Genomic DNA, 26,355 nt, shown 5'->3' with positions numbered 1-26,355 from the left:
AACTTGGAAGTTGGGAGGTCAACCCCTGCACAGTAAACCAGCACACCATTTACAGTCAAGATAAGACCTTCTCAGAATACCACTGCTAAAGAAGGTGGGCAACAACATGAGCTCTTGCAGCCTGCACTGACCACAAAAAGTACCTATCGCTCTTGGTAGGCTGAATATGCAAACTCTATCTGAATGTGGCTAACACATACACACGTATACACACTGATTCAGTATGTGTTGGGTTGGGGGGGGTAATAGAGCTGACTAGCTGTTTTTGACCAAAATGAATCCCCTGCAGAGAAAATAAACATAACTTAATGTTACACTTAATCTTTGTTGAGTTGTGCTTTTTCCTGACATACAGGGATGAGTAGCCTACACACAAGGTTGTGTCCTCAACCAATTTATGGTGTCAACAAAATGAAGAGTTCATGAGCACTTTCACCCTCCTGTGTCAATAAGTACCCTTCATCTTTCAAAATCATTTGCTAATATTTACATCTGACATGTTAGTCATTTAGCAGACACTCTTATCCAGAGCGACTTACAGGAGCAATTAGGGTTGAGTGCCTTGCTCAAGGGCACATTGACAGATAGGCCCTAGAGCCTGAGAAGGGAGATATGGTAAATTGAAAGAAGGAAGAAGTGGGAGTTTTGTTTTGTCAATGTACTATTTTCTTTGGGTGGATTAAGTTCGTTTCCCTATCACGTATGGTTTCAACCCGTCCAGTTCGTGGCGGCAATACACCTTTTGGATTGTAGTTCGCCATAAAACCCACAGAATAATAAACAAGAAGAAGAAGAAGAAGAAGAAGATGACATCACCGTCTGGGCGTAACGCATGCCGGAAGTGCAGGTGCCTCAGCATCACAACAAAAGTGGAGCAGGCTTGGCAGGTGAAACGGGGAAGCGACGAAACGATTTGATCCAGTTCACGTTTGAGACCGCATCTGTCATTATTTTACTTTGTTCATTCCACACTCTGTAATCACGAGGCGACATCGCAATGGCTTTGAACAAGAACAATTCTGAATCCGGAGGCGTCATTATCACCAACAGTGAAAGGTAACGTTAGCTAGCTTATACGTATTAACAGTAGCGTAGCGATTATCAGTCAACGTGAGTTAACTGTGTGAATGTAGCTAGCTAGGTAGTCTGTAGCTTAGCTTTTTGTGTAGTTTACCAGCTAGCCATTAAATGTTTTGTAGCGTTGACATTGCGTATTCTTTCAGGCACCAACTAGCTAACAGATCTTACCTTGTGTCTTGTCAACACTTGGCCGGGACTCAGAAGCTAACTATTGTTTGCCATAATGATGGTCATCGTGTGTTGACTGCCGATCACGTCAGCTCATCGGGTGAGGTTGAGCTTGAGCTAAGTTAGCCCCCCAAAAGATGCAAAAGATAGCTAAGTAACTAGCTAGCTAGCGATGTGTGGCTGTACAAATAGCCTGCTCTGGCAAATATGATATTTATTTTCCCGAACATAGCTACGTGTTATGTATCTGTCATGCGGGTTTGGCAGGTAAACAGGTAAGGTGTTGTAACTAGCCTCCTAGCCAGCCACCAGTGGTGGAAAAACTACCTAATTGTCATACTTTAGTAAAAGTAAAGATACCTTAATGTACTGAACAAAAATATAAACGCAACATGTAAAGTGTTGGTCCCATGTTTCATGAGCTGAAATAAAAGATCCCACTATTTTTCCATATGCACAAAAAGCTTATTTCTCTCAGATTTTCTGCACAAATTTGTTCACATCCCTGTTAGTGAACATTTTTCCTTTACCAAAATAGTCCATCCACCTGACAGGGGTGGCATATCAAGAAACTGATTAAACAGCATGATCATTACACAGGTGAACCTTTTGCTGGGGACAATAAAAGGCCACTCTAAAATGTGCAGTTTTGTCACACAACACAATGCCACAGATGTCTCAAGTTTTGAGGGAGTGTGCAATTGGCATACAGAGTGCAGGAATGTCCACCAGAGGTGTTGCCAGAGAATTGAATGTTCATTTCTCTACCATAAGCCGCCTCAACGTCGTTTTAGAGAAGCAGTATTTCCAACCGGCCTCACAACCACAGACCAGTCCAGGACCTCCACATCTGGCTTCTTCACCTGCGGGATCGTCTGAGATCCGCCACCCGGACAGCTGATTAAACTGAGGAGTATTTCTGTCTGCAATAAAGCCCTTTTGTGGGGGGAAACGTATTCTGATTGACTGATTAGCCACCCATGGCTGCGCCCCTGCCCAGTCATGTGAAATCCATAGATTAGGGCCTAATTTATTTATTTCAATTGACTGATTTCCTTATATAAACAAGTCGCTCTGGATAAGAGCGTCTGCTAAATGATGTAAATGTAATGTAATAATGTAAACGGTAACTTCAGTAAAATGTTGAAATTGTTGCATGTTGTGTTTATTTTTGTTCAGTATAGAAAATTACTCATGTGAAAGTCACCCAGTGAAATAATACATGTGTAAAAGTATTTTGTTTGAAATATACTTAAGTATCAAAAGTAAAAGTGTAAATAATTTCAAATTCCTTATATTAAGCAAACCAGACAGCACCATGTTCTTGTTTTTATTTTATTTACTGATAGCCAGGAGCACACCTACACTCAGACATCATTTACAAACGATGCATTTGTGTTTAGTGAGTCCGCCAGATCAGAGGCAGTAGAGATGACCAGGGATGTTCTCTTGATAAGTGTGTGTATTGGACCATTCTCCTGTCCTACTGAGCATTTGAAATATAACATGTAGTTTTGGGTGACAGGGAAAATGTATGGAGTAAAAAGTACATAATTTTCTTTAGGAATGTAGTGAAGTAAAAGTAGTCAAACATATAAATAGTAAAGCACAGATACCCCCCCCCCCAAAAAAAAAACAACTACTTAAGTAAAAATACTTTAAAGTACTACTTAAGTACTTTACATCACTGCCAGCCACTAGTGTCACCAGACCCAAGCCTATTATACCTTACTAGCTCTTTACTGCAGAGAAGCAATGGACCACTTTAGGTAACTGACCAACTTGGACAGTTACACAATGCCCCCTAATCTCATAAGCATGTTCTTTTCTTCCTCTTGTGTTTTTTTTTTCTAGCTCAGTGTGTGGTTATGAAAAAGGATGATTGTCATGTTGATTTAGGTAAAGGAACAATGAATTGGCTTGCAACGTCTACCTTATATGTTGCCGTGTGTGTGTGTGTGTCATCAGTGTGTTGATGAGCTATGAGAACGTGGAGCTGGTGTTCTGTGAAGCTGAGTGCCTGCCTGATGCCTTCAGGAAGAGTAAGAAGGGGAGCATCTTCCTGACCCCCTACAGGGTAAGAGGAGACACTTCTTTACCATGCAAACATTTTATACACCCAACCCCCTAACCTATAGGCACCTATCTAGATATGATGGGTGTAACCCAGGTTGCCTCTCCTCAGGTGATCTTTGTGGCGAAGGGGGGTCGTGATGCTCTGCAGTCCTTCATGATGCCTTTCTACCTGATGAAAGGCTGTGAGGTCAAACAGCCTGTCCTGGGGGCCAACTACATCAAAGGCACCGTCAGCGCAGAGCCCGGAGGTGTGTTTGTGTGTGAGAGGGAGAGAGGGAGTCAATGACTGTGTCTCCCACAAGCCCTCAAAGAACTTCACACTGTCAGTACCAGATAAATATAATAAGTACATTTTATGAGACGTATCTAGCCAAGGACCACTGCTGTGCTCAAAATGGACTTGGAAAAATACAAATCTGGATTATATTTGATCATTTTTTAGTTTTTAAAAGTTGGTAACTGTACTTCTGTCACTATCCAGGAGGCTGGGAGGGCTGTGCCACCTTTAAGCTGGTGTTTGCTGCAGGAGGAGCCATAGAGTTTGGACAGTACATGTTACAGGTCGCTGCACAAGGTAAAGGACTTTTGGAGCTGATTCTGTGACCAATTTACCCATTGACTATCTCCTTTTTAAATAGCTAGTTTTAAATGGATGTCTTTCCAACCTCTACTCTGCCCCTGTGCAGCGTCCAGAGGGCAGCCTGTGAGTGGTGGCTTTGGGGGCTGTCCCTACATGGCCAATGGGGCCTATGCCTACCCTCCTCCCCCAGCCAATGGGTACCCGGCAGGACCCCCACCCGGGTACTCCTACCCCAACCCCCCTCCACCAGGTATGGACCAGACAAAGAGTACTGTTGTCTTCCTTTTTTAATGTTTTGCACTTGTCTAGTTGAAAATGGAAAAATAGTTTAATCATAAAAACCAGTCCATGTATTATTGCATCTAATATGTCTGTTTCTCTGCAGGTGTATTCTACCCCAACCCCCCAGCGTTTGATGGCCCTGCGGCCTACATGCCCCCTCCTCCCTACTCCGCCCCCCTGGGGCAGCAGCCCCCCCACGACCCTGCCCTGCCCTCCACAACTGCAGGTCAGAATACATTTTGGTTCTCACTCTCTCACTCTGTCTTGCAAAGTTCCTTCAGTAATGGTAGTTTTAATTGGCGCGATGTGAGTGATCCCATGCTGCTGAAGCATTAAGTCATTCACTTCTCTCTCCTTCCACCAGCGGAGGCAAAGGCAGCAGAGGCAGCAACCAGTGGCAGCTGTTCCACACTCCCTCCCACCTACCTGCCACAGGTACGCCCGTTTACCACCTTTCTACCTCTCTAAATCTGACGTGTAGGAAGCCATTTTAATCTATTTAGAAGGGTATGGATTCTCCCCATTTATGTTTAAATTGTTTGCACTTTGGCCCAGTAGCAGGTAAGAGAGGCAGGGTCATCAGGGAAGGTCCATGCAGACAGCTGCCCAACCAATAAACAAAGAGCAGGTCAGAGTACAGCCAATGAATGCTGTGCAGGAAGCAGCACAGGACCAATGAGAGCGCACTGTAGTACTTTTATCAAATGCTTTTAACTCAGTTTATGTTGTTCTCCAAACTGTGTATATCTGTAATATGTAATCGGATGTTTTTTCCTTTTCTCCAGGACAACCCCCCCCCTTACTCCCCTACTGAAGACAAGAAGACCCAGTAGAGCTGTATCTCAGCTCCCACCCCTCCTTCACACGGCCTGTACCCCCCCCTTTCCATCCCGATGTTGTCTCTCTTCCACCAACCCCTCCTTTTGGTCTCTCTCCTCTCTGTCTACCTTGTTCCCTTTCATTCCCCCCTTCTCCTCCCCTCCTCTGGTCAGTCTCTTAACTCACATTCCTCTTAATGATAATTGCAGCAACCAGCTAGCTATGTTAGCTCCACCCTCCCCAGCTCGTGTACAGGCAGTTCCCTTCTGAGTTCCACTAACCAGTTCTCTCATACCCACCTGACTTTAACTAAACAGTGTTACTTACAGCTCTTCTAGAGTGGTTGATGATATGATTGTAGCTTGTTTGAGCCAAAGATGTCAGGAAACGGGAATATTAGGTTAAGACAGGGGTGTTTTTGATTGAGGTAGTAGTATTCTTGGGTACCTGCTTTTTTCTGCATTGCCAAACACTAAATTTTCTTGCCAGATCAGACAACGGCAAGTTGGTTAAAGCAGAAACGGACAGACATGCAGGCTCAAGGTTTAGCAGGTCGTTTTGGTGAGAAGCTGATTTATTTCATAAGACCGTTGATGACTAATCGAACTGGGCTGAATTAAGTGATTTCTCTGCTATCCAGGGGCTAGCGAAAGGCTGTATTGTTGATTTAAAAACATGTATTCTTTGTCTGTACAGGCTTTTAATGTGACAACTTCAATATGAGAGGATAGCAGTAGATCATTGGACCAGGTCTTTTGTTGACAATTTACATATCTGAAATGACAACCTTCTATAAAGGGGATATAGTGTTGGTTGAGACTTTCCTGTTGTGTTGATAGGAACCATAATGTCCGGTATAGTGGACAGCTAGCTATAATACTAGGAATCCCTGATCCTAGGTGAACTAACTACATGGAAAGATTATTTTAGCTATCTGCTACTTCCTGTGTGTGTGTGTAGAGCAGTTGCCCTATGATGTCATGTCCTGTGTCACTCTTCTAAACATTCTAGAACTCACTCACCACATCAAGGAATTAAACAAATAAAAGAATTCCTTGCATCACATCACTCTGCAGTGTTCTGGACTAACAGTTTAGATCAATAGTCACTTCTCTCTCATCGAACAACACTAATGGCTATCTACTTCTCTTGTGGTGTGTAGTTTACTGACATGTTTGAGGTCAGTCTCCTGAATCTGATCTGAGCACCTTTAATATTTGGGCATCTCTCTTTTCTCTCTGTGGCACAATGCAGCCGGCAGATTCTTTGCACTTTCAGAATGCTATGCATCGGGCCTCTTCGCTCCTGCCATGGCTATGTGTATAGTAAAAAAGTAAGATATGGCTATATATTTATTTCAAGCTCCCACTAATTTATTGAGTTAATTCATTTGAAATGGTCAAATATATTATTAAAAAAGACAAAAGCAAAGCATGGGCTGAATTGTAACTAATATGCATTGGATTTTTATTAAACTGATCTTGTGATGTTGAATTGTGTCAATTTTTATTCATTTGACAAGTCTTTTATTTTTCTGTACACATTGTGATGCTAACCTGGGTACCTGACTATTTCTGTGTTTTTATAGCCTTGTTTAACAAAATGACAAGTGGTCTAAATCAGAAACTGGCTGGCACCATGTCTACATTAATACCATAGTTATGTCCAGTTCCAACTTCCAACACAAAGTAGTGCAAAACATTTAACATCAGCTCCAGTACAATTCCAACAGGAACTTTTGTGAAATTTCTTCAGCCTCTAGAAGCCCTAGAAATGTGCTTTTCCCTCCTCTTATGGAAAACCGGTTTCCCGTACAGTAGTCATTTCCAGTTGCTAACTGTGCTTCCGGTTCGGACAACTTGCAAATCCACATCAGTATCCCAAAGACTAGTCCACTGTCCCGAGTCTGATCCCATATTTCAGAACATTAACAGTCCCGTGTCACATGTGTGCTTACTAATCGCTCCCGTTCAAGTCAGTCTCCCACAGTAAGGTGACATCACAACACTGTCATCAGCTTTACAAGACTAGTCCCTTATGACATTTAGGTCACAGTCATTCCCTTTGGTGTTGTCGTCATGGCGAGCAGAGGGTAATGCTGACGCCCTCCCCTATCCAACAGGCGGGGAACAGCTCCTGAGTGAAGGCACAGTAGAAGGAATGCAGCCGCGTCTGCCCGTCTCCATAGTACGTCAGCGTTCCCGCCTCGTAGTCCAGCAGCATTCCGATGTGGGAGTGGTGGTAGTGGCCAGCCACCGTCTCCCGGCGCCCGTTGTGCCAGGCGCTCAGCTGGTGCTCATCCAGCTGGAGGCTCCAGGACAGATCGTTCATTCCCACCATGCAACTCTTTCCCTTTTCCTTCCTGGGGATGCCCTCGTAGGTCACCTGGGGGGAGAGACGCAGGGGTCAAAGGTTATGGCGGGGAGTCTCGAAAGACACAGGCGCATTTCTATAGCTCCCAAACTCAACTCTGGACCTCTAAGCCAGTCCCACTGCTCCCCCCCATGGGACACCAGGTGGGTGCAATTAATTATCAGGTAGAGCAGAAAACCAGGCTCCGGACCTCGTAGGGTAAGAGTTGAATACCCCTGCTCTAGAATACTAATATTGACATGACATTGGGCTACCATGGCCTTCACACACTCTTACCCCCAGGTAGGCCCATGGCTTAGACACCTCTAGCTCCCAGTAATGCTGTCCGTGTTTGAAGCCCTGGAAGCAGAGCACCTGCCAGGTGTGGTCAAAGCGAGCCTCGTGGGCTGGGACACGGCGCGGCGCAGAGGTCAGGTGTTCTGCCCGTCGATTCTCCTGGGAGAGTAGCAGGTGACTGTTGGCCGTACGAGGGTCAAAGGTCAGGGTGCAGTGGTCTGAGGAGGGAGCACGTCAGAAGATGCTTATTAGTCTAAATTGGCTCTAAAATCAACAGATGGGTGATGCATCACGGTTATGTTGGCAAACTTTTTAAACATCATTCAGGTCACTAATTATAGAGCCCAGAATAAATTGCTATGCTATTATTTATAGTTACTGAGAGTTAGGAGTTTTATCATAAAGTAAGGTACAAACACATACATTCACTGAGGCCTTTCTTCCCAGCTGGGTGTAATGGAACAGCAGGGCTGGGGACCACAGCCAGGACGGGGCGCTTATCCTGGGGAGAACCTAGGGAAGAGGGGGCGGGGGGAGAAACACAGAGACATTTTAACAGATTGGAGATGACTATCCATAGAAACGACACACAGCTCTAGCTAAATATAGAGCATTTCCCTTAGCACAGTAAGACAATATGCTCCTCATTACAATAAGGGGACCTTACACACAGCCTCCTCCTTCATACAGTGAGGTTAGGTTACCTTGCTTGTCCTGCCTCACAGCTGTAGACACAGCCTTCTCCAGGTCCTCAGACACCAGCTTTGAGATCCGCGACAGGACGTCTGTCACCCCACTGAGCCTCTCCTGCAGGTTAAGGGTCACATCCACTGGAATGTCCTTCATACGAGGGACCTCCACCAGCCGAGACTCCTACAGAGGATAGGAAGAAAATATGATTAGATTTATGTTAATAATAATAATACAATATGAGGATTCTATCCCAAAGCTAATTAAATGTATTTATTGGTGGTCCCCCCTTTGCGGCTATAACAGCCACTCTTCTGGGAAGGCTTTCCACTAGATGTTGGAGCATTGCTGCGGGGACTTGCGTTCATTCAGCTACAAGAGCATTAGTGAGGTCGGGCACTGATGTTGGGCGATTAGGCCTGGCTCGCAGTCGGCGTAACAATTCATCCCAAAGGTGTTTGATGGGGTTGAGGTCAGGGCTCTGTGGAGGCCAGTCAAGTTCTCCCACACCGATCTCGACAAACCATTTCTGAATGGACCTCGCTTTGTGCACGGGGGCATTGTCATGCTGAAACAGGAAAGGGCCTTACCCAAACTGTTGCCACAGAGTTGGAAGCACAGAATCGTCTAGAATGTCATTGTATGCTGTAGTGTTAAGATTTCCCTTCACTGGAACTAAGGGGCCTAGCTCGAACCATGAAAAACAGCCCCAGACCATTATTCCTCCTCCACCAAACTTTACAGTTGGCACTATGCGTTGGGGCAGGTAGTGTTCTCCTGGCATCCGCTAAACCCAGATTAGTCTGTCGGACTGCCAGATGGTGAAGCGTGATTCATCACTCCAGAGAACGCGTTTCCACTGCTCCAGAGTCCAATGGCGGCGAGCTTTACACCACTCCAGCCGACGCTTGGCATTGCTCATGGTGATCTTAGGCTATGGAAACCCATTTCATGAAGCTCCCGATGAACAGTTATTGTGCTGATGTTGCTTACAGAGGCAGTTTGGTACTCGGTAGTGAGTGTTGCAACTGAGGACAGATGATTTCTACACGCTTCAGCACTCGGCAGTCCCGTTCTGTGAGCCTGTGTGGCCTACCACTTTGCGGTTGAGCCGTTGTTGCTCCTAGACGTTTCCACTTCACAATTTCAGCACTTACAGTTGACCGGGGCAGCTCTAGCAGGGCAGAAATTTGACGAACTGACTTGTTGGAAAGGTGGCATCCTATGATGGTGCCACGTTGAAAGTCACTGAGCTCTTCAGTAAGGCCATTCTACCGCCAATGTTTGTCTATGGAGATCGCATGGCGGTGTGCTCGATTTTATACACCTGTCAGCAACAGGAGTGGCTGAAATAGCCAAATGCACTAATTTGAAGGGGTGTCCACATACTTTTGTATATATAGTGTATGTTTTATGTATGTGATCTACAGTTGGAAGTTGGAATTTTACATACACCTTAGACAAATACATTTAAATTCAGTTTCTCACAATTCCTGACATTTAATCCTAGTAAAAATTCCCTGTCTTAGGTCAGTTAGGATCACCACTTTATTTTAAGAATGTGAAATGTCAGAATAATAGTAGAGAGAATTATTTCTTTCAGCTTTTATTTCTTTCATCACATTCCCAGTGGGTCAGAAGTTTACATACACGCAATTAGTAATTGGTAGCATTGCCTTTAAATTGTTTAACTTGGGTAAAACGTTTCAGGTAGCCTTCCACAAGCTTCCCACAATAAGTTGGGTGAATTTTGGCCCATTCCTCCTGACAGAGCTGGTGTATCTGAGTCAGGTTTGTAGGCCTCCTTGCTTGCACACGCTTTTTCAGTTCTGCCCACACATTTTCTATAGGATTGAGGTCAGGGCTTTGTGATGGCCACTCCAATACCTTGACTTTGTTGTCCTTCAGCCATTTTTCCACAACTTTGGAAGTATGCTTGGGGTCATTGTCCAAACATAACGATGGTAATTATGGCCAAACAGTTCTATTTTTGTTTAATCAGACCAGAGGACATTTCTCCAAAAAGTACAATCTTTGTCCCCATTTGCAGTTTCAAACCATAGTCTGGCTTTTTTATGGCAGTTTTGGAGCACTTCCTTGCTGAGCGGCCTTTCAGGTTATGTCGATATAGGACTTGTTTTACTGTGAATATAGATACTTTTGTACCTGTTTCCTCCAGCATATTCACAAGGTCCTTTGCTGTTGTTTTGGGATTGATTTGCACTTTTCGCACCAAAGTACGTTCATCTCTAGGAGACAGAACGCGTCTCCTTCCTGAGCGGTATGACGGCTGCGTGGTCTCATGGGGCGGCAGGTAGCTTAGTGGTTAAGAGCGTTGTACCAGTAACCGAAAGGTCGCTGGTTCTAATCCCCGAGCCGACTAGGTGGAAAATCTGTCGATGTGCCCTTGAGCAAGGCACTTAACCCTAATTGCTCCTGTAAGTCGCTCTGGATAAGAGCGTCTGCTAAATGACCAATTTATTTATTTTTTATTTATTTATGGTGTTTATACTTGCGTACTATTGTTTGTACAGATGAACGTGGCACCTTCAGGCGTTTGGAAATTGCTCCCAAGGATGAACCAGACTTGTGGAGGTCTACAATTATTTTTCTGAGGTATTGGCTGATTTCTTTTGATTTTCCCATGATGTCAAGCAAAGATGCACTGAGTTTGAAGGTAGGCCTTGAAATACATCCACATGTACACCTCCAATTGTCTCAAATGATGTCAATTAGCCTATCAGAAGCTTCTAAAGCCATGACATCATTTTCTGGAATTTTCCAAGCTGTTTAAAGGCACAGTCAACTTAGTGTATGTAAACTTCTGACCCACTGGAATTGTGATACAGTGAATTATAAGTGAAATAATCTGTCTGTAAACAATTGTTGGAAAAATTACTTGTGTCATGCACAAAGTAGATGTCCTAACTGACTTGCCAAAACTATAGTTTGTTAACAAGACATTTGTGGAGTGGTTGAAAAACAAGTTTTAATGACTCCAACCTAAGTGTATGTAAACTTCTGACATCTACTGAAACTACAGTGAGGGAAAAAAGTATTTCATCCCCTGCTGATTTTGTACGTTTGCCCACTGACAAAGACATGATCAGTCTATAATTTTAATGGTAGGTTTATTTGAACAGTGAGAGACAGAATAACAACAAAACAATCCAGAAAAACGCATGTCAACATTTTTATAAATTGATTTGCATTTTAATGAGGGAAATAAGTATTTGACCCCTCTGCAAGACACGACTTAGTACTTGGTGGCAAAACCCTTGTTGGCAATCACAGAGGTCAGACGTTTCTTGTAGTTGGCCACCAGGTTTGCACACATCTCAGGAGGGATTTTGTCCCACTCCTCTTTGCAGATATTCTCCAAGTCATTAAGGTTGCGAGGCTGAAGTTTGGCAACTCGAACCTTCAGCTCCCTCCACATATTTTCTATGGGATTAAGGTCTGGAGACTGGCTAGGCCACTCCAGGACCTTAATGTGCTTCTTCTTGAGCCACTCCTTTGTTGCCTTGGCCGTGTGTTTTGGGTCATTGTCATGCTGGAATACCCATCCACGACCCATTTTCAATGCCCTGGCTGAGGGAAGGAGGTTCTCACCCAAGATTTGACGGTACATTGTCCCTTTGATGCGGTGAAGTTGTCGTGTCCCCTTAGCAGAAAAACACCCCCAAAGCATAATGTTTCCACCTCCATGTTTGACGGTGGGGATAGTGATCTTGGGGTCATAGGCAGCATTCCTCTTCCTCCAAACACGGCGAGTTGATGCCAAAGAGCTCGATTTTGGTCTCATCTGACCACAACACTTTCACCCAGTTTTCCTCTGAATCATTCAGATGTTCATTGGCAAACTTCAGACGGGCCTGTATATGTGCTTACTTGAGCAGGGGGACTTGCGGGCGCTGCAGGATTTCAGTCCTTCACGGCGTAGTGTGTTACCAATTATTTTCTTGGTGACTATGGTCCCAGCTGCCTTGAGATCATTGACAAGATCCTCCCGTGTAGTTCTGGGCTGATTCCTCACCGTTCTCATGTTCATTGCAACTCCACGAGGTGAGATCTTGCATGGAGCCCCAGGTCGAGGGAGATTGACAGGCTTTTGTGTTTCTTCCATTTGCGAATAATCGCACCAACTGTTGTCACCTTCTCACCAAGCTGCTTGGTGATGGTCTTGTAGCCAATTCCAGCCTTGTGTAGGTCTACAGTCTTGTCCCTGACATCCTTGGAGAGCTCTTTGGTCTTGGCCATGGTGGAGAGTTTGGAATCTGATTGATTGATTGCTTCTGTGGACAGGTGTCTTTTATACAGGTAACAAACTGAGATTAGGAGCACTCCCTTTAAGAGTGTGCTCCTAATCTCAGCTCGTTACCTGTATAAAAGACACTTGGGAGCCAGAAATCTTTCTGATTGAGAGGGGGTCAAATACTTATTTCCCTCATTAAAACGCTAATCAATGTATAACATTTCTGACATGCGTTTTTCTGGATTTTTTTGTTGTTATTCTGTCTCTGACTGATCATGTCTTTGTCAGTGGGCAAACGTACAAAATCAGCAGGGGATCAAATACTTTTTTCCCTCCCTGTATAGCTAGGCTACTCATGATGACGTATTGGTTGTTAGTTTTTTTGCTTTTGAAACGCTTTGAGATTCTTATGAAAAGCGCTATAGAAATTTGATTAATTATCATGATTAATTATTATTATTATTATAAATGTCGATTTGGGTATTCTCCCCTAATATCGTTGAAGAATATACAATATAATATCAAATAATTAAGCCTTCTTTTTTTCTACTGTTGATCTGAGACCAGAAGGGTAAAACATTGCAGATAGACGGTGTTAGTGCTAAATATCAATGTTGTCGATCTTTACATTTTTTATTAGTCTGCTGGGTGTATACTCGGCTTGAGTCTCCTAATCTACAATCAGTGTTCTAGAATGCTTACATGCAAAGCCAGCTCTGAGCTGATTAGCATACTGTATTTTCTAACCTGTATTAGCTGGGTGTCGGACAGGTTGCTAAGGGCTGCGATCTGGCCCTGGCTTTCCCTGAGTTGCTGGGCCCTCTCCTGCAGCTCCTCTAGCCTGACCTCTGCCTGGGAGAGAGAAGCCTCCTCCTGCTCAATGAAGTTCCCCGTAGACGCCTGTTTCTCTGCTAGGACCTTCAACAGCATGGAGAACTTGGCATTCACCCAGTGGGAGGTCTGCTGCAGGGTCACCTACAGAGGGGGAGAAGTTGGGGATGAGAACAGAATGGGGGGACATTTACCATAAGGATAGCATTTTGGATTGTAGTTTGGGTCTGCAGTGAGCAAGGTGCCAACTAGAGGTCTTCACGGGTCCAAAAAGTTGGACCCATTTGGAAATGGATCCGTGAGCTTTCACACATAAATACATTTTAAAGGTCCCGAACAGTCATTCTGATTCCCATGTAAAATAGCCTTTTGAGTGACTAAAATATCACCCATAATATGTTTTGGATAGACATTATTTATAAATTACATTCATGTCTAACTACCAGGAAGTTTGAAAAGACAGGTTGAGTGGGCAGGGAGCTTATATTCATGAGCTCGCCTTGACTGACAGCTCTTTGAAACGCTTATTATACTGAATAAACGCAGCATGTAAAGTGTTGGTCCCATGTTTCATGAACTTAAATAACAGATCCCAGAAATGTTTCATACGCACATAAAATGTATTTCTCTATAATTTTGGCAACAAACTAGTTTACATCCCTATTAGCGAACATTTCTCCTTTGCCAACATAATCCATCCACCTGACAGGTGTGGCATATCAAGAAGCTGATTAAACAGCATGATCATTACACAGGTGCACCTTGTGCTGGGGATAAAAGGCCACTCTGAAATGTGCAGTTTTAGACCACGTGTAATGTGCAGTTTTGTCACACAACACAATGCCACAGATGTCTCAAGTTGAGGGAGTGTGCAATTGGCATGCTGAGTGCAGGAATGTCCACCAGAGCTGTTGCCAGATAATTGAATGTTCATTTATCTACCATAAGCAGCCTCCAATGTAGTTTTAGAGAATTTGGCAGTACTTCCAACCGGCCTCACAACCGCAGACCACGTGTAACCACACCAGCCCAGGACCTCCACATCCGGCTTCTTCACCTGCTGAATTGTCTGAGACCAGCCACAGAACAGCTGATGAAACAGAGGATTATTTATATCTGTAATAAAGCCCTTTTGTGGGGAAAAAAGTATTCTGATTGGCTGGGCCTGGCTCCTCAGTGGGTGGGCCTATACCCTCCCAGGCCCACCCATGGCTGCGCCCCTGCCCAGTCATGTGAAATCCATAGATTAGGGCCTAATTAATTTATTTCAATTGACTGATTTCCTTATATGAACTGTCATTCAATAAAATCGTTGAAGTTGTTGCATGTTTTGTGTTATTCATCTATAAAGCATTAATGCAAAAACTTCCAATGTATCTGACATCTCTAATCTCTTATAGAATGACTAATTATAAAACTAGGTCAATGAATTACATTACACTTCAGATCCCTCCAGTTTCTACACATATTGGAAAATGCTCCTTCAGTTACGCTGCACCTTATATGTGGAACAATTTACAAACAACTCTTAGAATGGATGTTCTGGTGCCTCTGGGAAATTTTTAAAAAATCGATTTCTGATCTTTTAAATGTTAATTTTGATTGTTTTTCTTAATGCATACTGTATATAGTGCCTTTGGAAAGTATTCAGAGCCCTTGACTTTTTCCACATGTTGTTACGTTACAGCCTTATTCTAAAATGCATTAAATAAATGAATATCCTCCGCAATCTACACACAATACCCCATAATGACAAAGTGAAAAAAGGTTTTTATAAATGTTTGCAAATGTATTAAAAATAAAAAACATAAATACCGTATTTACATAAGTATTCAAACCCTTTGCTATGAGACTCGAAATTGAGCTCAGGTGCATCCTGTTTCCATTGTACATCCTTGAGATGTTTCTACAACTTGATTGGAGTCTACCTGTGGTACATTGAATTGATTGGACATGATTTGGAAAGGCACACACCTGTCTATATAAGGTCCCACAGTTGAAAGTGAATGTCAGACCAAAAACCAAGCCATGAGGTCAAACGAATTGTCCATAGAGCTCCAAGACAGGATTGTGTCGAGGCACAGATCTGGGGAAGGGTACCAAAAATACCACCAAGACTCTTCCTAGAGCTGGCCGCCCAGCAAAACTGAGCATCGGGGGAGAAGGGCCTTGGTCAGGGACGTGACCAAGAACCCGATGGTCACTCTGACAGAGCTCTAGAGTTCCTCTGTGGAGATGAGAGAAACTTCCAGAAGGACAACCATCTCTGCAGCACTCCACCAATCAGGCCTTTATGTTATGGTAGACTGGCCAGACGGAAGCCACTCCTCAGTAAAAGGCACATGACAGCTCGCTTGGAGTTTGCCAAAAGGCACCTTAAGACTCTCAGACCATCAGAAACAAGATTCTCTGGTCTGATGAAACCAAGATTGAACTCTGGAGGAAACCTGGCACCATCCCTACGGTGAAGCATGGTGGTGGCAGCATCATGCTGTAGGGATGTTTTTCAGCGGCAGGGACTGGGAGACTAGTCATGATCGAGGCAAAGATGAACGGAGCAAAGTACAGAGAGATCCTTGATGAAAGCCTGCTCCAGAGCACTCAGGACCTCAGACTGGGGCGAAGGTTCACCTTCCAACAGGACAACGACCCTAAGCACACAGCCAAGACAACGCGGGGGTGGCTTCGGGAAAAGTTCCTGAATGTCCTTGAGTGGCGCAGCAAGAGCCCGGACTTCAACCCGATCGAACATCTCTGGAGAGACCTGAAAATAGCTGTGCAGCAACGCTCCCCATCTAACCTGACAGAGCTTGGAGGATCTGCAGAGAAGAATGGGAGAAGCACCCCAAATACAGGTGTGCCAAGCTTGTAGCGTCTTACCCAAGAAGACTCGATGCTGTAATCGCTGCCAAAGGTGCTTCAACAAAGTACTGAGTAAAGGGTCTGAATACTTATGTAAATGTAATATTTCAGTTTTTTATTTGTAATACATTTGCTAAAAATTAATCAAAACCTGTTTTTGCTTTGTCATTTATGGGGTATTGTGTGTAGATTGATGAGGGAAAAAAACGATTTAATCAATTTTAGAATAAGGTTGTAACGTAACAAAATGTGGAACATGTGCAAATGAGATGTTGGTCTCAGTTGATCTCCTGTATAAATAAAAGTATAATAAATAAAAAAATATATATATTTTTGTTCAGTATATATTTACATATTAGTCCTATGTCAAGCAACTTGGATGCAGTGAGCAGTATTGCAGTAAAATCATTTCAAGCTAATTTGGTGATACACAAAGCAACTCAAGCAACATTGAAATTGCATCAATGATGTCAAGCCTTTTTTTATATATACATCTCTCGTTTGGCATGCGGTTCACACCAGCACCAACGGATTTGTTGATTTGACAACTGTGTCTGACTTTTGAACGACAACCCCCCCTTTGTTACATGCTGACTGAAGACCTAGATAGCCAGTAACTACACAGAACAAAATATCCCAGAAATGTTCCATATGCACAAAAAGCTTACAGTATTTCCCTCACATTTGTTTACATCCCTGTTAGTCAGCATTTCACCTTTGCCAAGATAATCCATCCACCTGACAAGTGTGGCATATGAAGAAGCTGATTAAACAGCATGATCATTACACAGGTGCACCTTGTGCTGGGGACAATAAAAGGCCACTCTAAAATGTGCAGTTTTGTCACACACAATCCCACAGATGTCTCATGTTTTGAGGGAGTGTGCAATTGGCATGCTGACTGCGGGAATGTCCACCAGAGCTGTTGCCAGAGACTGTAATGTTCATTTCTCTACCATAAGCTGCCTCCAACGTCGTTTTAGAGAATTTGGCAGTACGTTCCAACCGTCCTCACAATCGCAGACCACGTTTATGGCATGATGTGGGTGAGCGGTTTGCTGATGTCAACGTTGTGAACAGAGCGCCCCACGGTGGCGGTGGGGTTATGGTATGGGCAGGCATAAGCTATGGACAACGAACACTATTTAATTTTATCGATGGCAATTTCAATGCACAGAGATACTGTGACGAGATCCTGAGGCCCATTGTTGTGCCATTCATCCGCCGCCATCACCCCTGTTTCAACATAATAATGCACTGCCCCATGTCGCAAGGATCTGTACACAATTCCTGGAAGCTGAAAATGTCCCAGTTCTTCCATGGCCTGCATACTCACCAGACATGTCACCCATTGAGCATGTTTTGGATGCTCTGGATCTATGTGTACGACAGCGTGTTCCAGTTCCCACCAATATCCAACAACTTCGCACAACCATTGAAGAGGAGTGGGACAATATTCCACAGGCCACAATCAACAGCCTGGCCAACTCTATGCGAAGGAGATGTCACGCTGCATGAGGCAAATGGTGGTCACACCAGATACTGACTGGTTTTCTGATCCACGCCTCTTAACTTTTTTTTAAAGGTATTTGTGACCAACAGATGCATATCTGTATTCCCAGTCATGTGAAATCCATAGATTAGGGCCTAATGAATGCATTTCAATTGACTGATTTCATTATATGAACTGTAACACAGTAAAGTCGTTGAAATTGTTGCATGTTGAGTTTATATTTTTGATATTGACGCCACACACACTCACACAGACACACTTTTACACTTCACATATGCTGCTGCTACTCTGTTTATTATATATCCTGATTGCCTAGTCACTTTTACCCCTACCCACATGTACATACTGTATTAACTCAATTACCTTAACTACCTGGTACCCCTGCACATTGTCTCAGTACTGGTACTTCCTGTATATAGCCTCATGATTATTTTTATTGTGTTACTATTTCCTTTTTTATTTAGAAAATATTTGTCTTACTTTTTAACTCTGCGCTGTTGGTTAAGGGCTCGTAAGTAAGTCAGCGTTTCACTGTAAAGTCTACACCTGCTGTATTTTAGTTCAACGAAAAAGGCCTTCATCTTCGCAATCAACAGTAGCCTAGGCAAAGGCTCCTTTAACTTGCTCTCTCCCTCCCCTCATCAGCACGTGAGGTGAACAGCCGGAACCAGTTTCAGCTGGACATAAGCTATACTTTTTTTTAAACTTGCAATTGGCTGACAGATAACAAGCTTGCGCAGTTCTCATCACCTCACACACAGAGAGAGGATGGGTCCAGTAGGTAAATCAATTTTAATTGCACACACCCGAGACAATTATATCCGACCCGACTCGGATCCGAGATAAAAGTCAGAGTTTAGGACCCGGACCCACTCAATTCCGGGTCTGTTAGACCCGTGAAGAACTCTAGTGCCAACTTTCCAATAAACCATTATTGAAACTAGGGCTGGCACTGTATATAATTGTGTAACCGCCGATTATGGATGAAGACCGTCATGAAAATAAAATAAGCGTCAGAAGCGGGGGGGAACGAACAGCTGACTAAAGACGGTACACACGGGCATTCATGCAGTTAAGTCCGTTTCCACGGTAACATAGACTCTTTACAACGTGATGAAACTTTGTTGTTCTTTGCTGAAACAAGCAAGGTGTTGTAGCAAACGAGTCTTTGGTTGCCTAGGCAACACCTCCCACCTTCCCTGCAGCAGCACATGCAGTCAGGAGTGGAGGAGAACAGAAAATGTGGGTCTTTAAAAAAAGACTATTATAATGGTGACTGCGGGACATTTGGCTGACAAATAACCGTCATCTACAATTCCATGACCGTCGCAGCCCTAATTGAAACAATGACTCTTATCAGACAAATCTACTTTGCAAGGAACGGGAACCTTTTTTCAATGAACCAATGTAGGCCTATCCATTGACTATTTCAGTACTTTCAACAGTGTATTGACTGTCACAACAAAAAAAAACGACTTTACCTTGGCTTTGGCAATATTTTCTGTCAGCCCAGCGATGCTCCTCTCAGTCTCCTCCATACATATTCCCACCTTCACACTCTTCCTCCTCAGCAGTAACTGTTGAAACAGACGGACAATACCACATTGAGTGTGTAGGATATGCAATAGAATATTAATTCAATTCCATGACATCTGCAGCACACAAATGTTGACCGCAGAATTGTTTTGGTGTGTGTTAATCTCGTTGACATCCACAAAAACAGTCACATAAGGTCTGTCTGTCACTCGCCTCTCGGTTCTCCCTCTCACGCTCCACCAGCACCTGCTCGTGGTTCCTACACTCAGAGATGGCACACTCGCAGCACACGCACATGTTGTCTGTCCGGCAGTAATACACCAGGGGTTTCTTGTGTCGGTCACACATAATCAGGGCCATGGCTCTGGTCATGTCGCCCCTCATAACTGGTACAGTGTCTCTACTGGACACACTGGCACTGTTCGCTGTGGCCTCGGACAGAAAGGACAGGGACACGTTGCGATTCAGGACAGGCCTGGTGGTGAATTTCTCATTGCAGATAGGGCAATGCGGCCCTATGTCGGACTTGGACTTGATGTCCCAGTGCGCCGTGATGCAGTCTCGACAGAAGGTGTGACCGCATGGGATGGTGACTGGGACCATGAAGGGGTCCAAGCAAATGATACAGGACAAATTGTGGGCCTCCATCCCTCCAGTCGATCTGAGAAATTAATGGGAGAAGTAGGACATGTAGGTTGCTGATACAGTAGCTACATTACATGGATATGGCTTTCAATATTGATTCTAAGATTGCTTTATGCATACTGTAGTCATCATAATGTCACTTGAAACCCCAAACATTACTGTATACTGGCCTACTGTAACATGTTCATTAATTTCTTATCAACAGCATCACTAGAGAAAGAGCCATTTAGGAGAATGACCATGTTGACAGCTGGACCTGATCAGCAACTCGACCTTCCATTATGGGATGTCATTGCATGAGTCACATGATGCTACATAGGCTATACAGGGCTCTACAGTGCGACCATTTTACTCGCATATGCGCCTACCAGTGGAGGCTGCTGAGCGGAGAACGGCTCATAATAATGGCTGGAATGGAGTAAATGGAATGGTATCATAAAGATGGTTTTCATATGTTTTATACAATTCCATTCACTCCATTCAACTCCATTCCAACCATTATTATGAGCCGTCCTCCCCTCAGCAGCCTCCACTGGCGCCTACATATTTTGCTGTGTGACCTAGAAAAATTAAGGATTCTTGCTTTAATATCTCAAATATTTTTAATTGTGCTCCTAAATTTATTTGTGTGCGCCTACATTTTTCAACTTAGGCGCACACGTGCAATTTAGGTAACCATTGAGCCCTGCTATAGCAAAGCCATCAGTTTGTAGCTAGCAAGCCTATATCAAATTAATGGAAATCATAGTAGCTACTACTTAGCCAGCTAGCTAGTTAGCTACTTTGTAACCATTATTACAGTAAAAAGACAGCTATCAAGTCGAAATATGAGTACAGTTCTATGAATCAAAGGTAAAACACGTAACATATTATCATTATAAGATTCCATTTAAAAGTAAATGTAGCTCACCAGTGCAATAAATGTATGTAGGGTATCGGATTTGAATACAGCTGCTAAGAATCTGCCTCGCTAAAATACATATGAAGCTCCATATGATGACGAGGTACGCATGAATATCATACGTGGCTATACCCCACATGCCGGATGTTACAGTTTGCGTTTTTCGTCATTTCTCCATTCACCACCAAAATGGCGTTGCGCATGGTTTTCTCCTCTGTGCTGCGAACGGGCACAGATATAGGGGTCAGCAATGCCAAGACATTTGGAACCGCAGGTACGATGTTATTGATGACAGAATTATGGTGCCAAATTGAGGAATTATTAGAATGGCGAGCCTGTCGCAAGCGAATACCGAAAGCAAGGTTGCAGAGCATAGCTGGCTAGTGGCTACTCCCTGCTTATGTCTTATAACGTTACTTGCATATCATATTTATTCTGGTAATATGTGTTTGTGAATTTCAGCAATTTTATGCCGACGGTCTGCTCCATTGGGACCAATGCCAAATGAGGACATAGACTACAAAAACTTGGAATCACTCGAAAAGTATCGCAGCTACACACGCTACCTCAAGAAAGCTGAGGAGGCGAAGAACACACCAGCCTGGTGGAAGACCTACAGACAGTATCAGGAGCAAGAGGACCCTGGGCATGGTGTGCAGTATTTTCTTATACACTGATACAATAACGTTACCTAATGTGCCCTCCTTCTACAGTGTGTTTACTTCGGCTCTGCCAAGAGGTCTGGACCTTGCTTTATGGCACTGGAGGTAGTGCATTTGTCCAGCATCTGCAGCCGAGTTACTGGTTCAAGTAGTGTTATCAGCCCAGTTTTAGAAGATTTAAATATAAAGATGAATGTCAACCTACACAGTATACATTTGAACCCTTTATTGTCTGGCATGCTCAGTCTTCTCTCCTGTGTGTCATTCTGGTCCAGATGTGGAGCGAGTCAACATCGGGCTGCCACATTGTCGGCCCTCCAGGGTGAAGGAAGCGAGGGAGCGGAAGAGGGTTGTGAAGGAGAACAGACGTAGTATAGAGCTGGAGAGAGCCACACGTCTGCGCACCTGTAAGTTCCCCCAGCTAGGCCTGCTATTACTGAATACCAGGCCCCTACATACAGGAGAAGCTTGATGAACCAGACATATTAGCTTAATCTCAAAGACCGTAACAGTTCATCTTGATTATTATGGATGTTGGTCTTTGTTGTTTTTCCAGTTAAGATCTCCCTGGATCGGGTGCAGGCAGGCTGGGAGGAGACGAGCGGCCCGTACCACGTCCAGAGGTTAGCGGATCACTATGGGATCTTCAAGGATCTGTTCCCCATGGCCTACTTCTACCCCCGCACCACACTGTGCGTCAGCTACGACCAGGACAGTCCCGCACAAGTACATTATGGGAACCACTTGACCCCCACAGAGGTAAGAGAAACGGATCGTAGGGGGATGCAGTAGTTTTCAGAACCGATTTAGCGACAGATCTTATCTTTGTTCAGACACTTGTGTTCTCCTATTTCACCTCCCCGCCTCTGTGTTTAACAGGCTGCTGTGGCGCCTCAGGTCAGTTTTGAGGCGGAGGAGGGCTCCATGTGGACACTGCTGCTCACCAGCCCAGGTCAAACACACACACACACACCCCATCAGAAAATACCAAGAATTTTGTAATCCAGTTAACATGTCCACATGGTGGCACTGTATGACTAAAGAAACATTTACTTCATGTTTTGTGTGTAAACCAATGATTTATTTGTTTCAGATGAGCATCTGCTGGACAGTGAAGGGGAGTATGTGCACTGGCTGGTGTGAGTATTGCAATAATGATAATTATATTGTCAAACTTGTCAGTGGTTTAAATAGTCTGGGGGTTGCCAACTCCTTCAACCACCAATATGATGATGATTGATTGATTAGGATGATGATGACCCTTTTTAGATAATCTGTTTTTAATTTATGATGATGAATCAGAAAATTATTACACCTGTAATTTCAAATGACAACAATCACAAATTGGTTGCCAAAAAAAAAGCGAGTCATTGACGTCCTCTCCTTGTTTCCAGTGGGAACATCCCAGGCGGGGCTGTGATGTCAGGAGAGGAGCTGTGTCAATACCTGGCCCCGATCCCCGCCAAGGGTACCGGCTTTCACCGCTTTGTCTACATCCTGTTCAGACAGGAAGGAACCATCGACTTCCATGAAGACATCCGACCGCCGCCATGGTGAGGAACAGGACATACACAAGTATCACTCGCGCTCCATGACATCAATCATCAATCAGTTTATTCCATAGGGTACCCAGACAGACGAACACACACAGTAACATGCTCCCCCCCCCCCTTCTCTGTTCCCCCAGTGTGTCTCTGTCAGAGCGGAGCTTTAAGACGGTAGAGTTCTACAGGAAGCACCAGGACAGCATGACTCCAGCAGGCCTCTCCTTCTTCCAGAGTCAGTGGGACCAGTCTGTTACCAACACCTTCCATAACACACTCGGTAAGTACACACATAACCTTTGGGAATGTTGCCGGTAATTTAATATTTGCAAATGTATACTGAACAAAAATATAAACGCAACAATTTCAATGAATTTACTGTGTTACAGTTCATATCAGTCAATTGAAATAAATAAATTAGGCCCTAATGTATGGATTTCACATTACCGGGCAGGTGCGCAGCCATGGTTGGGCCAGGGAAGGCATAGGCCCACCCACTGGGGAGCCAGGCCCAGCCATTCACAATGAGTTTTTCCCCACAAAAGGGCTTTATTACAGACAGAAAAAATACTCAGTTTCATCAGCTGTCCGGGTGGCTGGTCTCAGACGAACCCGCAGGTGAAGAAGCCGGATGTGGAGGTCCAGGGCTGGTGTGGTTACACGTGGTCTGCGGTTGTGAGGCCGGTTGGAAGTACTGCCAAATTCTCTAAAACTACGTTGGAGGCTGCTTATGGTAGAGAAATGAACATTCAATTCTCTGGCAACAGCTCTGGTGGACATTCCTGCACTCAGCATGCCAATTGCACACTCCCTCAACTTGAGACATCTGTGGCATTGTGTTGTGTGACAAAACTGCACATTTTAGAGTGGCCTTTTATTGTCCCCAGCACAAGGTGCACCTATGTAATGATCCTGCCGTTTAATCAGCTTCTTGATAAACCACACCTGTCAGGTGGATGGATTATATTGGCAAAGGACAAATGCTCACCAACAGTGATATAAACAAATTTGTGCACAGAATTTGAGAGAAATACGTTTTTTGTGCGTATGGAAAATGTCTGGGATCTTTTATTTCAGCTCATGAAACATGGGACCAAATACTTCACATGTTGCGTTCATATTTTTGTTCATTATACTTAGGTATACACTCATTGCAATGTGTGTGCTGTGGCATCTTGTCTCTATTGCAGCTCAGCGGTTGAAGACATGTCTCTTACAAGACAATCGTGGACCTTGAGTTATGCTCTTTCTGGGAAAGGTTTAGTGTGGGGATTTAATTGTGTGGGTGATTTTGTGATAAGTATCCTTAGACTACTGGATCTGAAGGATGGGCAGGTTGGGGGAGTTCTATCTTATCCCGAGAGGTGACGTCATCGGTTATAATGCCGTAATGGATTGATCGCCTTCCGGAGGAAGTCAACATGGGGCGTGTTCAACATTGGAGCCGACAGTGCAGACAACTGCTGCCGACTGACTGTCACTGACCATTTACCCACAACGCATCATGGATTTGATGCTCTCGAACACTGTAGGCCATGTTTGAGAGCATGAAAACCGTGATGTATCATGGGTAAATTGTGACTGACTGACTGATCTACAAACAATATTGAGCAGTTTATGATGCAAGGTGATTTATAGATCAGTCAGTCTCGACTCCCCATTTAAGTCGGCTGCAATGTCGAACGCGCCCATCGTCTTTTCTCTTAGGAGGTCATCAGGGGGGACTGACGAGATTCACCCATCCTCTCTCTCTTCGTCCCTCAGACATGAAAGAGCCAGTGTTTGAGTTTGAGCGGCCTCCTGTGTACCACCCTCCTCAGGTGAAGTACCCTCATGGACAGCCCCTACGGTACCTGGACAGGTACCGAGACGGACAGGAACACACCTACGGAATCTACTGATGTGTACAATCTGTATGGAGTTAATACAATAAAGCATTTTTTCTATGAAATGTATTTGTCTGGATGCTCTTGTGCACTTTTGACTTGCTTCTATTTCTGTCTGAATTCTCCCCTTTTTTAAAAGGTGAAAAGAGCTAATTTTAAACCATGATACCATCTGCAGCTGGGTCTGTTACCAGTGTGGTGATACTGATGATTTGTCACTCCAGATGGTTTGTTACTCCAGATGGTTTGTTTACATAGCAGGTTAGGATAACTAAAGCAGCTGGTTAGGTAAATGAGGTTGTTAGGAAAAGTGTGTACACTAGCAAGCAGTAATGCGCTGTGAAACAACGCTTCCTATTCATTTTCAATTAAATGAAAGCGGTGAGAAGCGGAGTGGGGGGGACTGTTGGACGGTGAGAACTTGGCATTGGAGCCAAATCACCAGCGCCGAACGCAGGGCGATGATGACCAATCGAGTAGTTCCCAAAACTACGACCGAAGGCTGGAGCAAAAACAATGTTTTATGTAATAATAATAATAATAATATGCCATTTAGCAGACGCTTTTATCCAAAGCGACTTACAGTCATGCGTGCATACATTTTTGTGTATGGGTGGTCCCGGGGATCGAACCCACTACCTTGGCGTTACAAGCGCCGTGCTCTACCAGTTGAGCTACAGAGGACCATGGAGGGCTTCAGCAAAGATGGCTGGCAAATACTAGAATGTAAGCAAATGGAAGTAATTATAGTCTGTGGGGTCTATTTTCTCATAATTGGATCTGGATGTGATGAATAGCTTAGAAGGAATGCATTGTACTGTTAGGGGGTAGGATGAGAAAAGACTTGTATTTCTCACAGACACATACACACTGCCTCTATTGTGATCTGTGAACCGTCCAAGGACGTGTACTGCAAAAGTGCTGACTTTCTGTATAAGTTGCAAAACAACTTATGCCTGGCAACAGTGGAGCGCCAAGGGACTGGGACCAGCCGGTGCTCCAACGGATAGGCTGAGTAAGTTTAAACCACGCTCAGTCTCTACTCTGATTGGCCAGCAGGGAGTGGGAACTATCTCTGTCAGAGTACTTTAAGAAGAACTCATAACAATGGATCAGTTCTCTTGAGTGCCCTGCGTGGTCTTTCAGTGAGCCCGTATACGAACCAACATACTTATCATACATACATTTTGCATATAATAAATTTAGCTTGGATTGAATATCTCTTGATTATGTTTTCTCTTATTCCAATACCAGATTTGAATTACGCAATTTCTAACAAGTCTCATAACGAATCATGCAAAACAAGTTGCAAGGAATATGTTAATGTAGAGAAATGATTCGTTTTTGTCAAAGTTATGAAAATCGCTATTTAGCAA

General features: G+C 44.0%; 3 protein-coding genes across 3 annotated transcripts; 2 read left to right on the top strand and 1 right to left on the bottom strand.

The window, feature by feature from the left end:
• The first annotated feature begins 829 nt into the window (after positions 1-829).
• On the top strand, positions 830-6,499 carry LOC121567582 (WW domain-binding protein 2-like). The gene is made up of 8 exons (XM_041877744.2): positions 830-1,056; positions 3,217-3,325; positions 3,434-3,572; positions 3,806-3,898; positions 4,011-4,154; positions 4,290-4,412; positions 4,551-4,621; positions 4,972-6,499. Exons 1-8 carry the CDS (start codon positions 998-1,000, stop codon positions 5,017-5,019), a joined length of 786 nt encoding a protein of 261 aa, XP_041733678.2. The 5' UTR covers positions 830-997; the 3' UTR covers positions 5,020-6,499.
• LOC121567581 (tripartite motif-containing protein 65-like) lies at positions 6,055-20,979 on the bottom strand. Its single transcript, XM_041877743.2, has 8 exons — positions 20,897-20,979; positions 19,555-20,002; positions 19,287-19,382; positions 13,347-13,574; positions 8,359-8,527; positions 8,078-8,167; positions 7,655-7,872; positions 6,055-7,390 (listed from the first exon to the last, which is right to left on the bottom strand). Exons 2-8 carry the CDS (start codon positions 19,987-19,989, stop codon positions 7,082-7,084), a joined length of 1,545 nt encoding a protein of 514 aa, XP_041733677.2. The 5' UTR covers positions 19,990-20,002; positions 20,897-20,979; the 3' UTR covers positions 6,055-7,081.
• A 61-nt stretch (positions 20,980-21,040) lies between these two features.
• mrpl38 (mitochondrial ribosomal protein L38) lies at positions 21,041-25,044 on the top strand. Its single transcript, XM_041878845.1, has 9 exons — positions 21,041-21,161; positions 21,350-21,538; positions 21,825-21,956; positions 22,106-22,308; positions 22,429-22,501; positions 22,643-22,688; positions 22,944-23,102; positions 23,237-23,373; positions 24,858-25,044. Exons 1-9 carry the CDS (start codon positions 21,077-21,079, stop codon positions 24,992-24,994), a joined length of 1,161 nt encoding a protein of 386 aa, XP_041734779.1. The 5' UTR covers positions 21,041-21,076; the 3' UTR covers positions 24,995-25,044.
• Positions 25,045-26,355: the final 1,311 nt, after the last annotated feature.

This window comes from Coregonus clupeaformis, chromosome 1 (genome assembly GCF_020615455.1).
Source record: "Coregonus clupeaformis isolate EN_2021a chromosome 1, ASM2061545v1, whole genome shotgun sequence".
NCBI lineage: Eukaryota > Metazoa > Chordata > Actinopteri > Salmoniformes > Salmonidae > Coregonus > Coregonus clupeaformis.
This window is presented reverse-complemented; position numbering and strand designations above follow the sequence as displayed.

Bases quoted from the DNA above. Each gene is read 5' to 3' on its own strand.
- LOC121567582 (XM_041877744.2), top strand. From the start codon at position 998: ATGGCTTTGAACAAGAACAATTCTGAATCCGGAGGCGTCATTATCACC. The intron at 1,057-3,216 runs GTAACGTTAGCT...GTGTGTCATCAG, and splicing joins ATTATCACCAACAGTGAAAG to TGTGTTGATGAGCTATGAGA. The intron at 3,573-3,805 runs GTGTGTTTGTGT...GTCACTATCCAG, and splicing joins CGTCAGCGCAGAGCCCGGAG to GAGGCTGGGAGGGCTGTGCC.
- LOC121567581 (XM_041877743.2), bottom strand. From the start codon at position 19,989: ATGGAGGCCCACAATTTGTCCTGTATCATTTGCTTGGACCCCTTCATG. The intron at 8,168-8,358 runs GTAACCTAACCT...CCTCTTCCCTAG, and splicing joins TGTGAGGCAGGACAAGCAAG to GTTCTCCCCAGGATAAGCGC. The intron at 7,873-8,077 runs GTATGTGTTTGT...CTCCCTCCTCAG, and splicing joins GAAGAAAGGCCTCAGTGAAT to ACCACTGCACCCTGACCTTT.
- mrpl38 (XM_041878845.1), top strand. From the start codon at position 21,077: ATGGCGTTGCGCATGGTTTTCTCCTCTGTGCTGCGAACGGGCACAGAT. The intron at 21,957-22,105 runs GTAAGTTCCCCC...TTGTTTTTCCAG, and splicing joins AGCCACACGTCTGCGCACCT to TTAAGATCTCCCTGGATCGG. The intron at 23,103-23,236 runs GTGAGGAACAGG...CTGTTCCCCCAG, and splicing joins GACATCCGACCGCCGCCATG to TGTGTCTCTGTCAGAGCGGA.